General features: G+C 35.7%; 1 protein-coding gene, 1 long non-coding RNA gene and 1 pseudogene across 7 annotated transcripts; 1 reads left to right on the top strand and 2 right to left on the bottom strand.

Moving 5' to 3' along the window:
- Nucleotides 1-1,219: 1,219 nt before the first annotated feature.
- Nucleotides 1,220-3,762, bottom strand: LOC132185870 (uncharacterized). 5 transcript variants are annotated; one of them, XR_015911348.1, is made up of 5 exons: nucleotides 3,676-3,762; nucleotides 2,622-2,755; nucleotides 2,419-2,492; nucleotides 1,723-2,073; nucleotides 1,220-1,530 (listed from the first exon to the last, which is right to left on the bottom strand). It is a non-coding gene; the product is annotated as an uncharacterized LOC132185870 (long non-coding RNA). The 5 variants fall into 5 exon arrangements; XR_015911346.1 differs by adding an exon at nucleotides 2,927-3,096 and having other exon boundaries at nucleotides 1,723-2,492; nucleotides 3,676-3,756; XR_015911347.1 differs by adding an exon at nucleotides 2,927-3,096 and having other exon boundaries at nucleotides 1,723-2,492; nucleotides 2,622-2,748; nucleotides 3,676-3,756.
- A 977-nt stretch (nucleotides 3,763-4,739) lies between these two features.
- On the bottom strand, nucleotides 4,740-9,145 carry LOC132172485 (putative disease resistance RPP13-like protein 1; annotated as a pseudogene).
- Nucleotides 9,146-17,093: 7,948 nt separating this feature from the next.
- On the top strand, nucleotides 17,094-19,941 carry LOC132185834 (F-box protein At3g07870). 2 transcript variants are annotated; one of them, XM_059599641.2, is made up of 2 exons: nucleotides 17,094-18,444; nucleotides 19,805-19,941. In XM_059599641.2, the coding sequence occupies exon 1, from the start codon at nucleotides 17,322-17,324 to the stop codon at nucleotides 18,354-18,356; it is 1,035 nt and encodes a 344-aa protein (XP_059455624.2). In that variant the 5' UTR covers nucleotides 17,094-17,321; the 3' UTR covers nucleotides 18,357-18,444; nucleotides 19,805-19,941. The 2 variants fall into 2 exon arrangements, with proteins under 2 accessions (XP_059455624.2, XP_059455631.2); XM_059599648.2 differs by lacking the exon at nucleotides 19,805-19,941 and adding an exon at nucleotides 19,226-19,417.
- Nucleotides 19,942-21,924: the final 1,983 nt, after the last annotated feature.

Genomic DNA, 21,924 nt, shown 5'->3' with positions numbered 1-21,924 from the left:
AAGCATATGACCATGGAGTAATGCTAGAAGTCACTTTTGTGTCCCTTCAAGAATAATGTGGCTCATAAAATCACAATTGCGCTTGCAATTAATCATTATTAGATTTTGATCAAATAATGATTTTAAAAGCTACCTCATTTTTTAAAGGACATTAAAATGACATAAGAGTGACTTATAAATTACCCTATGACCCTACCGCGTAAAATATTAAGAGCAAATCTAGCTTGCCCCAATTACAAGTTAAGTGAAACTAGTCTATGAATAAAAATCAAAATATATTTTTTTTTTTCGTAAAAAAAAAAGGGAAGAAAGTGAAACTACGCTAAACCCATGTCTAATTCATCGTTGAAGAGGTCTTTTAAGGGAATTCATCATGTCAAACGATTTTCAAACCCAAAAGGTTTTAGAAATCATAAACAAGACCAAGTTATCCTCATTGGCGTCTGTGTGAAGTTTACGGAATCAAATTGTGTCCCTACTTGATGCTTTTTTGGTTAAATTAATTCTAAAACATCATTTAACATGCTAATGCAAGATTATAATATATTTTTGTTGTGGGATAATAATTAAACATTTTAAACACTTCTAAAACTCTTAGCAAAGGAACATGCCAAGATCAAATTAAATCCAACACATAATTTTGCTTCATGTGAATCAAACTCCTAACTCCGCCGTTACTTTTGGCCTACGAAATCACAAGATCAAAGAGACTCTTTAATTTTACATGATAATGTTGTATATACATCAAGAGCTTCATCAAAATTACTGTTCGATCTATTGTATCAAAAGCTCATTAAAATATGAGAAATGCTAGGGCCGGGTACTAAATTTTTTACCACGAGATAGATACCAAAATGATGTGGAGCCTATTCATTGAAGACGATCAAAACAATTAATAAAAAAAAAAATGTTACGAGTATCAATAAATAAACTCCACATCATTGTGGTACCTATTTTTTGGTAAAAGATTTGGCACCTATAGCATTTCTCTTAAAATATTGGATACCAATTAAATTAGTGTCCCTTGGAGTACTCATGAGCTTTAATTAAGTTCTTCAATTATGAATTTATGACATACAGAATAGCCCTTGATTATCAAAAGATGCATGCCTAATGAAGAATATCCTAAGCTATTTTATTTTCTAACAATCCCATACTCATACATTATCTATTTGTTCTCATCCATTTAACCATCTCCAAAAGTATTTGCAAGCAAATCAACAGTAGTTCTTTTCGATTTGAACAATATAATTCAAAGAGTTCATGGCTTTTCTCCTTTGAAGTAAAGATGAGTAAGCCCTTTATTGTATAGTGTAGTAGCTTTATATAGAGAAACATTGTAAAACTAGCTCACAAAAAGACATTTAACCAGAAAAATTGTTCATTAATATGCATCTTTTGGTTCTCTCTTAAAAAGACAGTAAACAATACATTAGCAAGAGAAAAACAAACTGCACTTCCACATGGGTATTTCAGGTAGCACTTAGAGCGTTGTAACAATTTGCACCGGCCTTTTGAAGTTTGAACCATCTGCAAGCATCAAAGATGGAGAAATATTCATTAGAGCAAACCTTCGTACTCAAACTACTATCTTAACGAGAATCAACAACAAAGAATAATTATTTTCTCAATCAATTAAAGAAGAATTTAAAATTTTCTATATCCATTTGGATACACAAATTCCTTAGAAATTATAAAAATTGAATGAGTAGTGAGACATACCACTTTATATTAAATAATCATGATCAGTTCTTTCATGGGGATACTGCATTTGTTCATTCCCCATCTTCAAACTCTTCATATATTCATAGAGAGATCTCTTATCAACGGTAGACCAAAATCCATTTTACGTCATATCTAAAGGATTCCTTGGTTTGGGCCAAAGAAGCAATGTCACTCAATCATTATCAAATTGACCGCAATCTTTCTGTCCGTGAGGATCTCACCAGAATGGCTTCTACTTCTCTAATAGGCAATAAACTAGATTAGAATCATTCTCAATGAATCCATAAGAAGTGATCCCATTTTTTTCATTGTGTCCGGGAAGAGACCAAATGTCCTTAGTGACCAATCCTGCAGAACAACTCAAAATTGAAAAACAATTTGCATAAGTATATATATATTTTTGCGTATGAGCAATAACCAACAAAGTTGAAAAGGGTCATAACTAGTTTTAGGAAAGACCAAGGGAAAAACAAACAACACTTCACATGGGTATTTCATTAGATGGAGAAATAATCATTAGAGATTTACCTATAGAGCAAAACTTTGTACTCAAACTACAGTCTTAACGAGATTCAACAATAAAGAATCATTATTTTCTCTATCAGTTAAAATAGGATTTAATAATTTCTGTATCTATTTGGATGCAAAACTTTCTTAGCAATTATCAAAAATTGATTGAGCAGTAAGACATACCTCTTCATATTCATAATCCAGATCAGTTTGTTCATGGAGATACAACCTTAAGATAATCCCATCTACTTCTTCTCCTAGAAAATTAAATGAATGAACATGACCAATCCAATTACTGAATATCATAAATGGTCCATAATATGGAATTGTCTGCAGTCACAATATGAATTCCGACCTTATCAAAGGATCAATATCTAGTTACGTACCTGTTTTTTGAGGGTCCTAGTGATTAGTCAAATCCATATGACTAGCAATATGCCAAATAGTAATGAATCACTAAATACTCGAAGGCCTCCTCTCGCTACGTGGTCTCTTGGACATTTTAACAAACACCTATCATCTTGCCGTGGAAACCAAACAAGAATAGAAACGTTCAGTGAACCCAACGCCAACATTTACACCAAAAAAAAAAGAAAAATACAGAAAATCAAGTGTTGTTGGGAAGAAGAAAGGCAATCTGTGACTCTCTCATTAGGAGATGCAAAAAGAAATGATGTAACAATAAACTGACCTTTGAATTTATTTCTTGAGACTTTACTTGCATCAAACAAAACTCAGATTCATGGATTCTCCTATTCTGGTTCATAAATTGATCTCCCGTCAATTTTAACACAAGGGATAGCTAAAGACACACACCCTTACAATTCGACACAGGACCAGAAAACCAACACATTGGTTGATCTGCAGAAACCATCAAAACAGCGCAAATTGCAGGCCATAGCAATAGGGGTAAAAAAAAAACAACAAAAAAACATTAATAACCCCAAAAACCAACCAAACTTGCCTTTAGATTACCACAAACAAATAAACCAGTGTATTACCTTTCCACACAAAAAAGGTTACAGAGCAACAAAAATAGTAGAGAACATTAAAAATCGACCATAAAGGCCTACATAGTTATACTACAAAGTGGGTGATATGCCTGACTCTTCGGGGCAAATGTGTTTGGCTTGCATTCTGTTATGGACGGTCAGGATATCTCTACGCATCAAGTGAGTTTTGATCGGACTATTCATATTCAATAATAGAAAATGTCATGTTATTGAATAACAAAATGCAAGCCCAACTCGGAAAAAACCCAGCAAAAGGTCTCATTACATTAACAAAGTTAGAACATTCAACATTGTAAAGCCACTCACAAAAAAAATTCAACCAAAAAATGCATCCTTTGCTCACTAAGAAAACAACACAAAGAGGAAAAGAACAAAAAAAGGAGAAGAAAAACAAAACAAAATTGGTAACCATTGTTTCAAAACACACCTCTAAATATACAGGAATACACAGATGAAGAAAGTTGTAACAATTTGCACCAGCCTATTGAACCATCTGCAAGCATCAAAGATGAAGACATATTCATTCGAGACGTACCGGTACCTATAGAGCAAAACTTCATACTTGAACTACTGTCTTGACGAGAATCAACAATAAAGAATAATTATTTTTCTATGTCAATTAAAATAGAATTTAATAATTTATATATCTATTTGGATGCAAAACTTTCTTAGAAATTATAAAAAATTGAATGAGCAGTGAGACATACCTCTTTATATTCATAATCCGGATCCATTTGTTGATCATGGGGATACAACGTTAAGATAATCCCTTCTACTTCTCCTAGAAAATTAAATGAATGAACATGATCAATCCAGTTACTGAATATGAATGCCAACCTTATCAAAGGATCAATATCTAATTACTTACCTATTTTTGGAGGGTCAAATAGTAATGAAAAACTCATATTCGAAGGCCTCCTCTCTCAACGTGGTCGCTTGGGCATTTTAACAAACACCTATCATCTTGCTGTGGAAGCCAAACAAGAATACAAACGATTAGCGAACCGGAATACAATGTTAAGATAATCCCATCTACTTCTTCTCCTAGAAAATTAAATGAATGAACATGAGCAATCCAATTATTGAATATCATAAATGGTCCATAATATGGAATTGTTTGTGGTCACAATATGATTTCCGAGCTTATCAAAGGATCAATATCTAGTTACGTACCTGTTTTTGGAGGGTCCCAGTGATTGGTCAAATTGTAATGAAAAACTCAATATTCGAAGACCTCCTCTCTCCACGTGGTCGCTTGGGCATTTTAACAAACACCTATCATCTTGATGTGGAAACCAAACAAGAATAGAAACGTTTAGCGAACCCAACGCCAACATTTAGTCCAAAAAAAACAGGGAATCAAGTGTTGTTGGGAAGAAGAGAGGCAGTCTGTGACTCTCCCATTAGGAGATGCAAAAAGAAATGATGTAACAATAAACTGACCTTTGGATTTATTTCTTGAAACTTTACTTGCATCAAACAAAACTCGGATTACGGATTCTCCTATTCTTGTTCATAAATTGATCTCCCATCAATTAGAATGAAAGGGATGTGGGCTATCTTGAACCACTCTGGTCCTCGATCTTTCTTGCAACGTTTTTCTAGCAGAGGACATCTCCAGATATAAAGCCGTAGGAGTGAGGTAGAGAAGCCATCCTCTGGGAAGGACGTGAGCTTTTCACAATCCGAGATACACAAAACTTGAAGAGAGGCAAGGTTTTGAAAGCCTTTGGAAGATAAGCATTTCAAATTCGGGAAGTCTCTGATGGTGAGGTAGGTTAGAGAGGCAGGTAGCATCATCTCTGGGAAGGATACCAGATGCGAAGAGTCACCGGAAATGTCAAGTTCTATAAGAGAGGTAAGCTTGTACAATCCCCACTCAAAAAAGGCCTCATTAAACGACGCCATATCATCGATAGAAAGTGATGTTAGGTTGGTGGGAAAACCTACTTCCGAAAATGATACATTAATGCTTGGACATTTTTTTATCCACAATTCTTGAAGAGAGGTGAGGTTTTGTATGCAGTTGGGCGAGACCTGCATTTTCTCACATTCGAAAATCGAAAGTATTCTCAGGTTGGCAGGGAGCAACCCTTTGTCTGGGAAGGAAACAAGATTTTGACATTCGGAAATATAAATCCTATCCAGATGGCTGAGGTTGTGTATGCCCATGGGTAAGGATTTAAGATTCTCACAAGATGAGATATTAATCAATTCAAGAGACGACTTGTGATGGAAGCTCTTCGCTATCGACTCCAGATTCTTACAATCCCAAATTTTGAGGTATTTAAGTGTTGTAGGTAATTCTCTGCTTGGTGTTAAGGATTTGAGCGATGGACAATTACTAATTGTCAAGTCCTCCAGAAGAGATGTTCTGCTGCCACAATTGTTGACATCATCCCCATCCAACGAAATCAGCATATTACAACCATATATATTTAGCCACTTTAGCATTGGAGGTAGTTGGTCTACTGCAAAGTACGTAAGGGAAGGACAGTTACTGATATTAATATACTCAACACACGTGTTGTTGTGCATCATTGCCTTGGGTAAACATTCTAGGACCTCGCAATTTCTTATCGTGATTTCTTTGAGTTTGGATGGCCAACCCAAATGTAGCTGCTCTTCCACTTCTTTTGCCACCAAAGAAACAAGTTTGGAACAACTATAAATTTTCAAAACACGAAGACATGGGAGATGTTGTAGTAATCCCACATCATTTGACCACAAAGACGTAAGCTCCTCACAAGTTTCAATTGTCAAATCTTCCACGTTTGTCAGCCCTTCCATGATAAACCCTTCTATTTGACATGTGAATTCTAAAATTGTTGAAAGAGACGAGAAGCGTAGTGAACCGAAGTCAACCTTGCCTCTATGCACCACCCCTTCCGATTCCTCAATTTTTAGTTTGCATAGCTCTGGAAAGCATGAAATTGAAACCACCAATTGCCTACATTGATTTATCACAATGTTTTGTAATAAAGGAAGGTGGTTTGGTAACTTACCGACAAGCTTGGGACACCTTATAAAAGAAAGCTCAAGCAGTTTTGGAAATTCTTCACAAGGAATCCAGTTCTCCCATTCTTGCATATTCTCGAAACGCAAAATCTCCAAGGATTTGAAAGGTTGTGAGCGACCTTCCTCGTAAAACTCACTTCCAATATTTTTCACACTGGACATGCCTTCGATGAAAAGTTCTCTGAGTGACGGTAACTGGCCCACTGCTGGCAAGGTTGTGCACTTTGCACAACTTTCAATCTTCAAAACTATCATATTACAAAATGAGGGAACTCTTAACCAAGCTGGAAATTCTGCACCACCATAGTGCCTGACAGTGAGCTTTTTCAAACCCTTGTGAGGTTGTAGCATGTTAAGTACCTCTAATTCAGTTCTTCTATCTTGTGACTCATCTATGTTGCCACTCCATTCCAATGACAACCCATGTAGATTGTGCTTTCCAATTAACCCAGCGTCCCTCGCCTCCTCAAGATTAATCACATTTTCCAATCCTGAAATGCAAAGTGTCTCTCGAAGATGCAACAAAGGCCCTAACTCCTTTACCCCGGAACAATTACCTTTTCCCACAACTAGATTAGACAATGATTGGAGACAAGTTAATTTACCTATTTGCGGAGGCATTGCATCCAATGCACGTGCTCCTTGAATGTTGAGATGTCGCAAATTGACTAGGTTAGTAAACGTTGAAGGCAACTTCTTTAGATTAGAACAATATTCCAAAATCATTGTCTGTAAATTATAGAGAGTGGCTACTGAATCAGGCAAGCTTCTGATTTTAGTGAGAGAAAGATCAAAGGATCGTAGATGCTTGAGATCACCAATTGACTCTGGTAACTCAAATATGTTGTATCCCCTCAAAGAGAGCACCCTTAAGCGCTGCAATTTTGGCAATAATTCAAGAGGAACATTACTAGTCAAGTAACAATTGCCTGGATATGTAAGCATAAGAGGTAGGAAGGTTCGTAAACATGTGAGATCATTAAAAATCTCAAACTTTTGAATGCCATCATATGCACCGCCAAGGTAAGACGAATGTCGAGCCTTCGTAGAAGGTTTCCTTCCATTATTACCCCCAATTCTATCCTCCATTTTAAAGCATATATCTCCTGCAACCTCTTCAGCCAAATCGTTGATGAGGTCATGCATAAGAAACCTTGATTCATCCTTGAATGATTGTTGGAAAAATGACCTCGACAGCAGATTGTTAAAATACTCGCTACCCAAATCTTCCATTTGCTTTCTCCCATCTCGTGGTTGAAGTAAACCTTCTGCCATCCATAGTAGAACCAACTGTTTCTCCTTAAATTCATAGTCCTTGGGAAGTACAGAGCAATACATAAAGCACCTCTTTAAATGTGAAGGGAGATTATGATAGCTCACCATAAGAGCCGGTGCAATTTCACTTCCCACCTCTGGTAAATCTCATATCTTGCTCTTCAATACATCTTCCCACTCATCAGGTTCCATTTTATTGCGTAAGACACCTCCAAGTACTTTTGCTGCCAAAGGGGAGCCCTTACACCTTCCAACTATTCGCTCACCATTATATTTTAGGTTTAGATGTGCACTGAAGTCTTTTGTTCCCAATGCATGATGGGCCAATATAGACAAGCAAACATCATTTGACAACTCTTTGAGAGAGTAAGCAGCTGGAATGGTACTTGTCTTTGATGAAACTCCCACATTGCGAGTTGTGATGACAATTGCACTTCCCGATGCCCCTTCTTCGAAAGGAGCACGTAAGATACTCCAGTCATGGTAGTTTTCATTCCAAAGATCATCTAAAACGACTAAAAACTTCTTTCCCTTCAGATTCTCCTTTAGTTTATTTTGCAACCAATTTAGATCCTTACCCTCACAATTTTCAGGGGTGAGAGATTCTAAAATTGTTTTTGTCACCCTAACAGCATCAAAATCTTCAGAAACACAAGCCCATGCCTTCATATCAAAATAGCTCTGCACTTTTTCATCATTGTACACAAGCTGGGCAAGAGTTGTCTTTCCTATGCCCCCCATACCAATTACAGGAATCACAGAGAGTTGAGCATCCCTACTTTTTTCACCCACCAGCAATTCAAGTATAGCCTCTGTATCTTCTTCCCTCCCATAAACATTAGCTTTGGTCACTACGGAAGTTAGTGTCTCTCTTGTTCTGCGTGACCTCCTATCAACATTTTCACACAATTTCAGATCATCTTTTTGCTTCACCATCTCGTTGAATCGATCAGTGATCTCCTCTATCTCTGACCCCAGCCTATTGTTGATCTTGAAACCAGTACAACAAGCAGGGATGAAGTTCCGTACCTTACTTGTGCTGGCCTGATTTCCTCCCGTCAGTTTCTGTTGCAAAGCTTTGGTGGCGAACTCATCGAGGATGTCATCCACATCGTAAGTCAAGTCTCTGAGATCATCTAGCCACTTCTTCACTGCCACGCCATTATCTCGCTTCTCCTCTGCATCAGCAAGCACAGCCTCAATTCTTGACAGCATTTTGCTCCACTTATCCAGCTTTTTCTCAAGTCCCTCTCGGCGAGCAAAGTTGAGCAACTCCCGAGACGAGAGACGGTCAAAGAGGACTCCAAGGAACGCAGAAAGGAGGGCTTCCGCCATTGTTTTCTTCAGGAATCAAGAAAAACGATGCAAGGGTTGAGGGTAGCCAAGCACTGAAAGCAGAAAGTAATCGGTGTCTCCTGTGTGAAAGCTTGATGAGTAGTCTCAAAACTTCTCACTCCAATAATTTCTTATTGCTTTGACGAACATTGGCTGTTTGTCGGGACATTGCTGGCTTCTCTCCCATGTGCATGCTTAAATGCAAAAGACTTTTGCTGTGAAGTTTCAATCACCTTTAATTGTTGGGCACCGAAAGTTGATGCGGACTTTTTTTTTTTCTGAAGAAAGTTGGTGGGGATTTATCATTGAATGTTATCTCTCTTTTTCTAAAGCAACGTCCATGGACCATGATGAAATTACCTATTCCTTTCCTGTTTGTTTTATTTCCCTCTGGACAGAAATTTCTGTCCTCTGTGTTTTTCTTATCTTTAGTTGTTTGGCCACGGATGGCTTCTACGTTATCTATCAATTTTTTATTTTTTATATTATTTATTTTTTATTATTATTATTTTTTAAAGTCGTTATCTATCTTTTTCGAATAACTGCAACACGTACACTTCTTTTTTTTTCCTCATTTTTTTTTTCTTTTAATTTTAATGTAGCATCAAGTGTATGTTTGGGTGTGTGCATTTTAGAGATCTAAAATTGGTTTTAACATTTTAAAAATTCGTTTGAAGAAAAAAAAAAAAAAACTCGTTTGATAAAAAAAATTTGAAAGTATTTTTAAGGGTTAAAAATGACCAAAACGCGTTTTGGACAAAAGTTTAAAAATGAAATTTTTATAAAAAAGAAAAACGCATTTTAACTTAAAAGACCTTATTTTTCAAACAAAATCATAAACATGCTCTAAAGAGTATCATTCATCCAAAATTTTATAATTATTCATTTAACTTTTAATGACGATCGATTTTTGGTACCATGACATAGAGTGTGAAAGTGAGTCTGCCTAGCACTTCTTTTCTCGAAAGCATTGTCCAAAATTTTTTTTTTCCATCTGTTTGTTAAGAAGACGAAATAAAAGTCAATAGGAGTGGCCACTCTTTCTCCATTCAATATAGATTATTTATTCTCTTTTCTACTTTCTTTTAAATTTTATTTCTCAACAATTTGACAGAATCAAGTAGTTTCTTTTTGTGAGAACTCTTTCATGAAAATGTGTCTTTAATACGCAAAACTTTGAATTACTATCGATATGAATACAGTTAAGCCTCGTTTGGTTCGCGGAATGTGTAGTCCATTGGAAAATAAATATTTACTACTAGAAATAGAATAGTGTGAAATATAATAATTATTCATATTCCTTATAGTTTAGTAACACCACACATGCAAAAATTGTAATTGAATCAAAATTACGAAAAACTCCATTTTTTTTTTTTCAAACTCATTAAAGAATAAAAAAACTTGAAAGCGATGGGGCCACCCCAAAATGCGATGGGGTCACCCCCCAGTCGAAAGTGGATGGGGACTTTATTTTTTTCTTCGAAAGTGGGTGGGGATTTATTATTGAATGTTATCTCTCTTTTTCTAAAGCAACGTCCACGATGAAATTACCTATTCCTTTCCTTTTTGTTTGATTTCCTTTTGATGCAAAAGAGGCACATGGGTGCCTATTTGAATAATGAATAAACATTGCTTAGGAAGTTGCACTATACGTTTTTTTTTTTTTTTTTTTTTTCATGAATTACCCCGCATTGTCAATTTTACCACATAAACTACAACCCCATCATACTACCATTTTCTGCACTAAACTTCTCACCCCAATAATTTTCTAATTGCTGGCTTCTCGCCCATGTTCATGCTTTTCTGTCTCTAATTATTTTTATTTTCAAGTGGACAAAACTACTGCAGTGATGCAGGTGAAGGAAAATAAATAAATGAAAATAAAGGAACGTGGCCAATTGTGAGGGGACAGACTATTTTTCTTCGAGTTTGTTTAAATATATGAGAGGTACATGCGAAAGACTTTTGCTGTCATGTTTCGATCACCTTTAATTGTTGGTGACAGAAACTGGATGGAGACTTTATTTTTTCTGAGGAAAGTGGGTGGAGATTTATTATTGAATGTTACCGTTCTCTCTCTTTTTCTAAAGCAACCTCCGTGATGAAATTACCTATTCCTTTCCTTTTTGTTTGATTTCCTCTTTGAATTATGAATAAACATTGCTTGGGAAGTTGCACGATGCACATATGTATTTTAAGGGTGTCAATCTTGTCTAGAAACGAGTGGATTTTTTTTTTTTTTTTTTAATTGAATAAGAAAAAAGTTACGAGAATAAACGAGTGGATCTTTGAATGGTAAGTAAATATGAATTTAGTTTAGGTGCAATAAAAGGATTAGGCTTAGGTTGGAGCCACTGCCAGATTGAACATACGCTTCACTATCAAAGCATTTTCTTCATTAATTTTTAGCTATAATAGCCAATGTGATGCAGGATGGCGTGTGGGTTCGTAATAGACAAACAATAAGAGAATTACAACTCTTCTTAAACTAAAATTCTATAAAAAAAATCAAGGCAACATAGATAGAAAATTACTCAGTGTTTCATATTTATAAATTGATCAAAATACATAAATTCTACATCTTACATATTATGTCTACTATATTTATAACAATTAAAAATTCAATACTCCACTCCGTTACAACCCTAAATGGTTCTATTACAATTAAAAATTCAATACTCCACTCCATTACAACCCTAAATGGTTCTATTATCTTGGACCAGAAAGGTCAAGTCATAACAAACAATGGCTCCCAAAAGGATAAAAGGTCATTGTAAACTTCGACAGGAGACAAAAAAAAAAAATTGTAAAAACTTGTATAGTTGGGATAGTTTCTTCAACATAAAATGAAATAATGAGATACCCTATCATATGGTTAAGCCCAAATTATTCTCGAAATGAAAGGTAGAGTCAAGAATGATATTAGGAGTTTTGCGGACCGCCAAAGAATTTTGGAAGAGATTAAATCCTTATTTTTTAACACTTTGTATCTTTGTTCAGTTGCTTGTATTTCTCCTTTGGACCTTTGGTGATTAGTTGGCATGGCTTCTTATGTATATTTTCTATGTACATGGGGCGCTATACACTTATAATAATATCTCAATTACTTATAAAATAATAATAATAAAAACAAAAACAAAAGGATTAGGGATTGCTTATTTGCACTCTTTTTGACAGATACTGCAATGTAGCCTTTTGGAACATCTATTATAATTTGGCATTGAATAAAAAGCCTGAGGGGAAGGGCAGAACCTGTTCTCCCCTCCCCCTCCTCCCCTCATCTACCCCTCTTCCTCTCTCACCGTATTGCTCCTCACTGGTGATTTCTTTTCTCCAGTTCTTTCCACCTCTTATGAGGCTTTATCCATCGCCTTGTGCGATTTATCCAATCTCCTCCAGAAATCACAACTCCAGCCCCTCCTCCGACGCTCCACTGCCTACTCCGAGTCATGGCAACGGCATTTTCGTTCAGATTTGTCATAGGTCTCCAATCTGGTTTCTTTGAAGCTCGATTTGTCACCCTCCAGCAGCCTCACCATTCAACGTGCCTCTCCACCATTGTCTTCGGCATCATCTCTTCCCGCCGTTGCCTCTCGCTCATCATTCCGGCCATCACACGCCAATGCGTGGATCTCACGCGCCGACATGTGGAACTCACGAGCCTCTGCGTCTCCGCCTCTGATGTTGCTGATTTTTGGATTTTGAGATTTTATTTTGCTTTATTGTATTTTTTGTCTTTTTATTTTTCCATGTAATTTTCTGTCCTCTGTGTTTCTTTTTTTGGCTAGATCGTTGATCTAGCCTTCTTTTCTATTTTTGACAAAGTTTTTCCTCTCCTTTCCGATTACTAATGGTCGGCTTTGTTCTTCTTTTCTGACCACTAATGGTCATGTTGGCAACCCTTTGGGGTTTTGTTTCGTTTATGGAATATTGCCATTTATACAGTCTCTTTTGGCCGTTTTATTTCGCTTGATGGACCGGGTTATTTATTTGACCCATTCCTGACTGTTACTAGGATTTCTTTGTCATTTTCGTTTGTGTTCTCCACTTTGACAAAAAAAAAAAAAGAAAAAAAAAAAAAAGAGTGTGCTTGGCACGCACAATACAAGGTCAAATAGCCATTGTTATCATTTAGAGGGATAATTGCAAATATAATTAAAATTAAGGAGTGTTAAGTGAAGTTTTCTTTACGATTACTTGTTCAGTTTTTTTTTTTTTTCTTAGTGGGTATTAATTGACTCTCTCTCTCTCTCTATAGAAAGCCAATATGAATGGTTTTTTTTTTTTGTTTGAACTATTTAATATATAATATCCCAACTTGGTATTGGAATTGATGGTACAACTGATTACCTTTTCATGGAGAAAGTGGATATGATCATTGCACGTTTTTGGGATATCTTGGAGACTAACTTAATCCATTGATATGTTAAATGAAGGTGGTCAAACCACCCAAATAGCCTTGGAAATGGTTCTGTCACTTTTTTTTAGCATATTTTGGGGTAACCAAACCACCCTATGACTAATAATCACTTCCAAATGTAAAAATTAAATAAATAAATAATTTGAGAGGTAGCATGTACATTAACAGATCCCATCAACTTTTCTAACATCAACGACTAATTAATTTGTTCTTTTTTGCTTCCTTTAATGAATGATTAATCACTTTTTAAAACTCAATAAACTATTTGTCAAAAATCCAAATCACAATAACCAAAATTGTTTTTATACCTTCTTCTTCTTTAAGCAATAACTAAACTTTAGTTGCGATAATTGTTACTCTTTGCTTCTTCTTTTTTTTTTTGGCAAAATGGATGGTTGATTGACACATGAGTGTGAGCTAGACCCTATTGCGACTAGTTCAGCTCCATGCCTCCATCGCACTGCAATACAGGAACACGCAATAATTTAATATTAATGACAACCATTGTTGCTATTAAGAATTCTTATTGGCGACGATAATGGATGTCGCAAATAAGCTATATCCCATCACAAATACATTTGTGCAACTTTCCGGGCGTGAAAAAAATTCATGTGCCGATATTAGGGACGACATATCAGCAATGACTAGAAGTCGTTTTTGATATTAATTTTTTTTTTTTTTAATGAAATTAGCGACTGCTGAAAATTGTCGTCGCTAAAGGTGATTAACAATTAATTAACATCGACGATATTTGAGTTGCCGCTAAATATATGGTTGCTAAAGATCATTTTTCATGTAATGTATCATAGAAATGCCCACTTTCATGCTTAGTTGGATTGGCATTTGCTATGAAATAAAACTGGTAATATAATGATAATGTAACTTCAATTTTTGTCATTGATAGCTCACTCCATCCTTATTTTATTCCTAAAAACTCTTTCTCTCCCCCTTTCATCTTTTTATTTTCTTTTCACATATTTCTCAGTTGGGTACTCATAATATAATTTTATGATAGATATATAATTTCATTCAATATTTATCCAATAATACCAATGTGGCACTCATAACTAATCATTAGATTGATCTTTGTTAAATAAAAAAAAAAATTTAGTAATTAGTTGAAATTAACATATTAGTATTGTTGCGTAAAAAAAAAAAAAAAAAAAACTCTCTTTTTCTAGAGCAAAGTCCACGATTGAAACGAGAAATTTACTAGGTAAACACCATGTCAGCACCAATTAAATGTCGCCACGTGTCATATATCCCATCACAAATATGAGTAATTTGAAAATTTTAATAAGATTTAACAAAAAATTCTAGTAAAAATGAGTAATTGAAAGAAATTAAAAATTGGATACTTTTAATTGAGATTTTTTGAATTTCATAATACTTTCAAAGCGCATGAAAATTCAAGAGAATTTTTTTAAGTTTTCTTGTAAATAAACACATGCTAATTTTATAGACTAATTTTTTTAAGGGTTAAATGCTCTTTTGCCTCTTAAGGTTTCAACACTTTAATTTTTTCTCCAGGTACATGTGGTTTTTATAAAGACCAAGATGGTACTTCCGTTATAATTCTATCCAAAACTTAACAGAACGCTACATCAGCACCAATCAAATGTCATCACATGTCATATAATTAATTTTAAAAAAAAAAATTAAAAAGATTAAAAAATTATACTTTTTCAAAAAATAAAAAATAAAATTGTAGGTGGCTAGGCCATTTGGGTATCTGAAGGATCCGAAGGATCAAATATCTGCCCAGGCCACCATGGGTGGCCCCTTAATTACTTTACCCCCAAGCTCAATCTGATGCATAGAATGAGTTGCTCGTTCAACAAATTTCTCTTCATCGGCTTTTGACTGTTCTGTATCAGTAATGTCATCTTCAACTTCCATGTCCTCCCCTCCCCAGTGTCCAGAGGAGCATTTTCCCCTCTGTCAGTGACTTGGAATCAATCTGAGATAGATCACCAGCCAAACCCTTTTCCAAGCACTCTTCAGAGTCCAACAGTATATCTTTCTCAATAGACCCCAGAACCTCACTACCGGAACCTATAATGGATTCACGGTCCAAAAAACTGGCCAGATCAAATGGCCAAGGGTGGCTACGGCCAACCCAATTTTTTTTTTTTTTTTTTAAATAAAAAAATTAAATATAATTTTTTAATCTTTTTAATTTTTTTTTTTTAAATTATTTATATGACACATGGCGACATTTGATTGGTGCTGACGTGACGTTTCGTTAAGTTTTGGACGAAATTTTAACGGAAGTATCATCTTGGTCTTTATGAAAACCACAAGTTGATAAAAATGAAACCCTAAAGGAGAAAAAATAAAGTGTTGAAATCCTAGGGGCAAAAGAGTATTTAACCCTTTTAACTCAATTTGAACAAAATCTTTGTTCTCTAAAGATCTGTTTGGGTGTGCGTTTGGAAAGTTTAAAAGTAGATTTAACACAAAAATGTCGGTTTGAAAATAAAAAGTACCAGTTTAATAAAAAAAACTCTGGGGCTTAATTGGGTTATTCCGACCATCACCAGCCAACTGGTTTTGCGGGCCCTACTTCTCCGATCCAATTGGAAAGAAATCTTTGCCCTAGTATGGCTTAGTAGGACGAGTAGGTTATCGATGCCGACACAGTATTCCCTCCTGTGAATCGCATATATCACGATGATTTCAAGAGCCATCCCAATAGCAATTGAACAAATCCAGAAGTTTTTTATTGCCGTTAAAACTTAAAAAAAAAAAAAAAAAAAAAAAATATTGTTATGATTTGGAGAAAGTCTTTAGAATGCTGCTTAAAACACTCAAAAAAGTTTTGGTTAGACATTATGGAGATAAAATTTCTTGTAAATGGACCGGCTGTAAATGTCCAACATGTGTGGTGTTCTCCACAAGATGAGCTGCCTTTCCAAAGAAAGTGTGAACTTCAGTTGCAATAACAACTACTTCAATTTCCCCTGGATTTTTTGTTACTGGAAGAGATTCACCGGTAAGCTCTCTAACGCAATATCAAATAGGTTCGCTCTTAGGGTAGTTTCTTTTTTTTTTTTTCTTCCAATTTTCGCTTTTTTCCTTTTTTTTTTTTTTTTTTTTTTTAATTTAAAGTAAGCACAGTTACATTTCTAGAAGTTTTAGGGGTAGAACGAATATAAATGCTAACTATTTAAGTTAATGAAAAAATCAAACTGCAAATCGGAACCACATACAAATTTTAAAATTTTAAGAAGATAATTGCTGTATATTGATCCACCTATTACTTGAATACATTTTGGATATTTATCTATCCAACAGTTGATAAGATTTGATTTATATTAGAATAATAGGAGATTCTTGTATATTTCTTGTAAATGTGTAATAATAAATAGGTTTAGCAAGTTACCATATGATTATTTGTTGAGGATTGTAATGTAATTAGAAGGTTTAAACAAAATTAAATCATGGGCATAATGCTTTTACAAACTTTCCTCCATCATAGAAATGCCTACTTTCTGCTTCTGCTTAGTTGGAATGGCATAAAACTTCTCATGATGAAAAACGTGATCCTAATATAACTTCAATTTTTTTATAAGATTTAACGAAAAATTCTAATAGCAATGAATAATTGAAAAAAATTAAAAATTCGATACCTTTAATCAAGATTTTTTGAATTTCAAAACCCATAAAAAATTAAATTTTTTTTTTTAAAATTTTCTTATAAATAAAGACGTGTTAATTTTATAGACTAATTTTTCTAACTCGATTTGAACAAAATCTTTGTCCTCTAAGGCTCAAGTCGGTCATCCCGTCCACGACCCGCCAAAATCTTTGACCTCTAAGGCTCAAGCGGGTCACCCCATCCACGACCCGCCAATTGGTTTTGCCGGCCCTAGACTTCTCCGATCCAATTTAAAAGAAATCTTTGCCCTAATATGGCTTCTGCTCTAGACGACAGTCGTGGTTGTGGTTCTACAACCCTAGACGACAGTCGTGGTATGCTATGAAGGTGGAACGACGCTAAGCAGAGCACAAGTTTGGGAAGAATGCCAGTCTATCTGCCGGAGGAGCTGGTGGTGAAAATACTCTCAACGCTGCCCACAAAATCCCTAATCCGATTCAGATGCGTCTCTAAAAGCTGGCATGAAATTTTAGGAAACCTAGATTTCCTCTCCCAAAATCTCCTCAACCTCTCCATTCTTGCCGCCCCAGAAAATCCCAACCATTCTCTCCTCCTCGTCAGAGGCAGGGAAAAATCCGACGACGAAAATGACGAAAATGACGTATTCTCTTTTCTCTCTTACGAGACACTCGACTGTTTGTCTCAGATCGCTTTTACTACTTTTCTCAGCTTTACGTTGGTCGGTTCCTGTAAGGGCTTATTGTGCATCTACAATGTCCATACGGACCATACCGGAAGCGTATATCTCTGGAATCCCGTCACACCATTTGTAGGACTCAAGGTTCTCCCGCCCATGCCCGAGCGTGCTAATTCGTTTGGATCCGGCTTTGGGTTCGGTTTTGACTCGAGATCTAACGACTTCAAGGTGGTGAGAATTCGTTCATCTTTGCTTCAAGGAGAGCATTTACAGAGCCATGTGGAAGTATTCAGCTTAAACGCCGGATCTTGGAGAGTGATTGACCTACCCGAACCCATGCTCCCTTTTTGGGGCAATCGAAGTAGTTCGCGGACAGTGGCGTTAGATGGGGTTTTTATCTGGTGGATGTTGGATCATAAGATCGCTGCTTTCGACTTCAGCGACGAGTTGTTACGATTGACGCCGCTTTCGGATGCTTCTCATCTCCATCTTCTCTCGCAGGATAATGGTGGGAGTAGTATTATAACCTTGTTAAACGGGCATGTCGCTTTGTTGGCTTTCTCTGGTTCTAAAATGAATGCAACACGTTCTTTGGAAATATGGGTTTTGCTCGAATTTGGTGTTAAGGAATCGTGGACTATACTTTCTACAATTGGACTGCCAATGGATTTGGAAAGGCCACTGGGGTTTTGGAAAAGTGGGCAGTTGTTCATAGAGAATAGTGAGGGGCAACTGGTGTTGTATGATCCTTTTGCACAGTAAACAAAGAATCTTCAAATTATTGATGCCACTAAGAGATCGTTCCAAATTGTTCTCTACAAGCCAAGTTCGATTGCGGTCAATCCGTGAGGTATGGCTGCATGCCCTGCCCTGCCCTGCCCTTTTGTGTCTTCCATTTGTGTTTTCTGCTTCTTTTTTGTTTGGATATGCATGTTTGGTACTAGTGTTGCTTTGCCTTTTAAGTGTTACATTACTGTGTAAATGTTGGCTTTAGCAGGCTTGATATAATAAAAAATGTGATGTTCATTACTTCATGAAAGCGAAAACAGGATGTTGGGATTGTCATCACATAAAAATATAGGCATTTGTTGATACACTACAGGATATCAACCATTATTGGTTTAGTTCTTTACTACTTTCATAATAAAGACATTAAAGTGATTAATGAAATCATGAAGAGAGAACATCATCAAGAACATAAATTAGACAGTGTAGTGCTGGTTGACTGCATCCATGTCTAAACCCAGCGGCTTGGCAAATGACTCAACCTTGCCTTTCAGAGTGTGAAGTTCCCCTCAACCTGCAAAAAGAAAATAAAGGGCATTAAGAAAGAAGAGCAAAGAAATTAAACTAAGGATGCTAGTTAAATTTATGCGTTAAATGTATACTTACGCGTTACAAAAACTCAGAAGTAAGCAGATAAATAAAGCTACATATTGGGTTGAATGCTAGTTCCAAGCATGCTATAAGATCCATATTCATGGATATGTGTAATCTGGATAGGAAATAGTGGAACCTTTGTATTTGATATACTTATCAGTACTTTCAGTAGAAGACTAACCTCGCAATCTTTGCACGCCTTTTAGCTTCTTCTGCCATAAGACTAATGTCTCTAGAAGTGTGTTTTTCAGAAAATCTTTTCGTCTCAGCAGACTGGAGGGCGTGTAGTGTTCTCTGCTCTGCTGCCCAAGCAGCCTCTCTAGCTTCCTTTCCAAAGTTCTTTTTGTTGGTAAATGCAGTCTGGTAACACATAAATAGGTGTTCATATTAGTCTTAGTTCTATGGAACTAACAATAATGGCAAAATCAGGATGTTAAAGACACGACAATATAGAGGAAATTCTGTAGAAGTTGCTTGTATAAGAAGTTTACAAATGCTTTATGAATAAATTTGTGATATTCTATTAGTTCTAGAGTCTTGTTTATTAAGCTTTTGGGACAAGTGGTAATTTAATATAGTATCTGAGCAACGGTCTTGAATTTGAATATGTCTCTGTCATTCACCTCCCATTTTTGAACATTTCACGTGTTAAATCTTACTTATTAAGACGAAATTCGAGCTCACACATAAAGAGAGTGTTGGAATATTAATTTAATAATTAAATCAATTAGTTTATAGTTGCTTAAGTTTTTTGGAATTAGTGGTGATTTAATTTGGTTGGGTCATTGTATTATAACTTTAGTTTCACTTACTTTTTGGTCTACCACCAGATCCCAGGTTCGTCCACTTATTACATATCGGACTGCAAATTTCAAGGGATCAAGCAAGAAATAAGTCAGAATATTGAAGATCCAAATGACACCTGTCCAACCCCAACCAATTTTACTTATTCCAGCAAATTTCCAAGTTGCAGTGGCAGATATTACTGTTGCAACCTGCAAAGATGAGTCCAAGTCATTGGCATCGGGAAAGGAATATAAAAGCTTATGAAGATAACCTCGATCATATTTTTATCAACTGTAAGCTTGTTAAGTGTTAGTGTACCTGTTTTGTCACTGCATAGTACATCCATTCCAGCCATTTCCTCAATGGCTGTCATTCTCTTTGTTATGGCACCCTGCGCAACACACAGATTCCCATCGTCCAAGAATATTCAGAATTGAAAACCATTAATTCATTCATATGCACTATCAGGATAAGCCCTTTTATGATCATTGTAAACTTAATTCCAAATCAATCTCGAGTGTGGCTGTGGCTTCACAAACCTGCTGTGATAAACGATGCGAACCGATCACCATTGTAATCGAAAGAACAGTTCGCATTGCAATTTATGCCCCCAATTAGTAGGATGAGTAGGTTATCTATGCCGACACGGTATTCCCTCCCGTGAATCCCATTTATTACGATGATTTCAATAGCCATCCTAATAGCAATTGAACAAATGCAGAAGTTTCCGATTGCTGTTAAAACCTGAAAAAAATTTGTTGTTATGATTTGGAGAAAGTCTTGAGAATACTGCTTAGAACACTCAAAAAGTTTTGGCTTGACATTATGGAGGTAAAATTTATTTTAAATGGACCTGCTGGAAATGTCCAACATGTGTGGTGTTCTCCACAAGATGAGCTGCGTTCCCAAAGAAAGTGTAAACTCCAGTTGCAATAACAACTGCTTCAATTCCCCTTGCTTGCATGTTGAACCTGAATAAACCCCATCCCCTGGATTTTTTGTTACTGGAAGAGATTCCCCAATAAGAGCAGACTGCAAGTGACAATGAAATATGTTAAATTCAGGAGGTCAAATACTAGGGAAAAATATGTTGTATATATGACATCATAGTGACACTAGTGCTTGGTTCTCAGAGAAGAACATGTCAATGTAAAAGTGAATGTTAAAGCAGAATCAAATCATAAATTTTTATTGGCAACTTCAAAATAAGTTATGTTCAATACATTTTTCCAAGGTTATTTCAAGTTAATTAGAGTGGCATTATTTTCGTGGTTGATTGAACTTTTTAAGGAGGTGTTGGATCCATTGGGTTTGGAAAATCACATTCAAAATTACTCTAATATAAAAGAGGGAATGAATTTGTGGTGTGCAACTGCTACTTATGTTTGGATTTTTCAGGAGCTTTTACAAGCATCATAGGTGGAAAATATTATTGTTCTTCCATGTCATTGTTTTACTGTCTTCTCTGTTATTTATGAGATTCATCATTGCCCTATCTGTGACAAAAATATGGGAATCCTCCAAAAAGAACTTGAGTTTTAGTTGAAACAGTTGAATTGTTTGTTATGACTTGGTAAATTTCAAGTTATTTTCCTCATTGCCTTTTTCTTCTTTCTTGGAACCTTTGTTTCTATTTTTATTTTTTTTTATTTTTTATTTCTACTAAATAGCATTTGGATTCTTTATTTCTATTTTTCTTGAGACAACCATCATAACATTTTCTTTTCAAGCTTCTATTAAGGGGGAAGCAAATTGTGACGGAGAAAAACCTTATCATAATGTTTTGTCTGTCAGTTTGTTTGACATTTTTCAAAATAGAGATGTTATTTGCATTTTTTTTAGGACATTGTCTTACATGTTAAGACTTAAACTGTGCTCTTTTTCTGCTTTTCCCCATCTTTGGCCAACAGGAACTTTATTTTATCTTTGGATTTCTCTGAAAATGTTTTTCTCTTGGGTGACCAGTGCTTTGTGTTGACTCTCTGAGTTTGACTTTTTCTCGCTGTGGATATGTTTTTGTATGGTGTTGTGTTTCGTTGCTGTCTCCCTGCAGGACTATTGTTTGCCATCTTCTTCAATTCATAACCATTGAAAAAAATTAGAGGCTTTTTGTGTTTCATCATAATCATGATGATATTTGCTAAATCTTAGTCCTTGGCTCAAC

This window comes from Corylus avellana, chromosome 2 (genome assembly GCF_965113065.1).
Source record: "Corylus avellana chromosome 2, dhCorAvel1.hap1.2, whole genome shotgun sequence".
Lineage (NCBI taxonomy): Eukaryota > Viridiplantae > Streptophyta > Magnoliopsida > Fagales > Betulaceae > Corylus > Corylus avellana.
The sequence above is the reverse complement of the archived record's forward strand: the minus strand, read 5'-3'. Positions and strand labels throughout refer to the sequence as shown.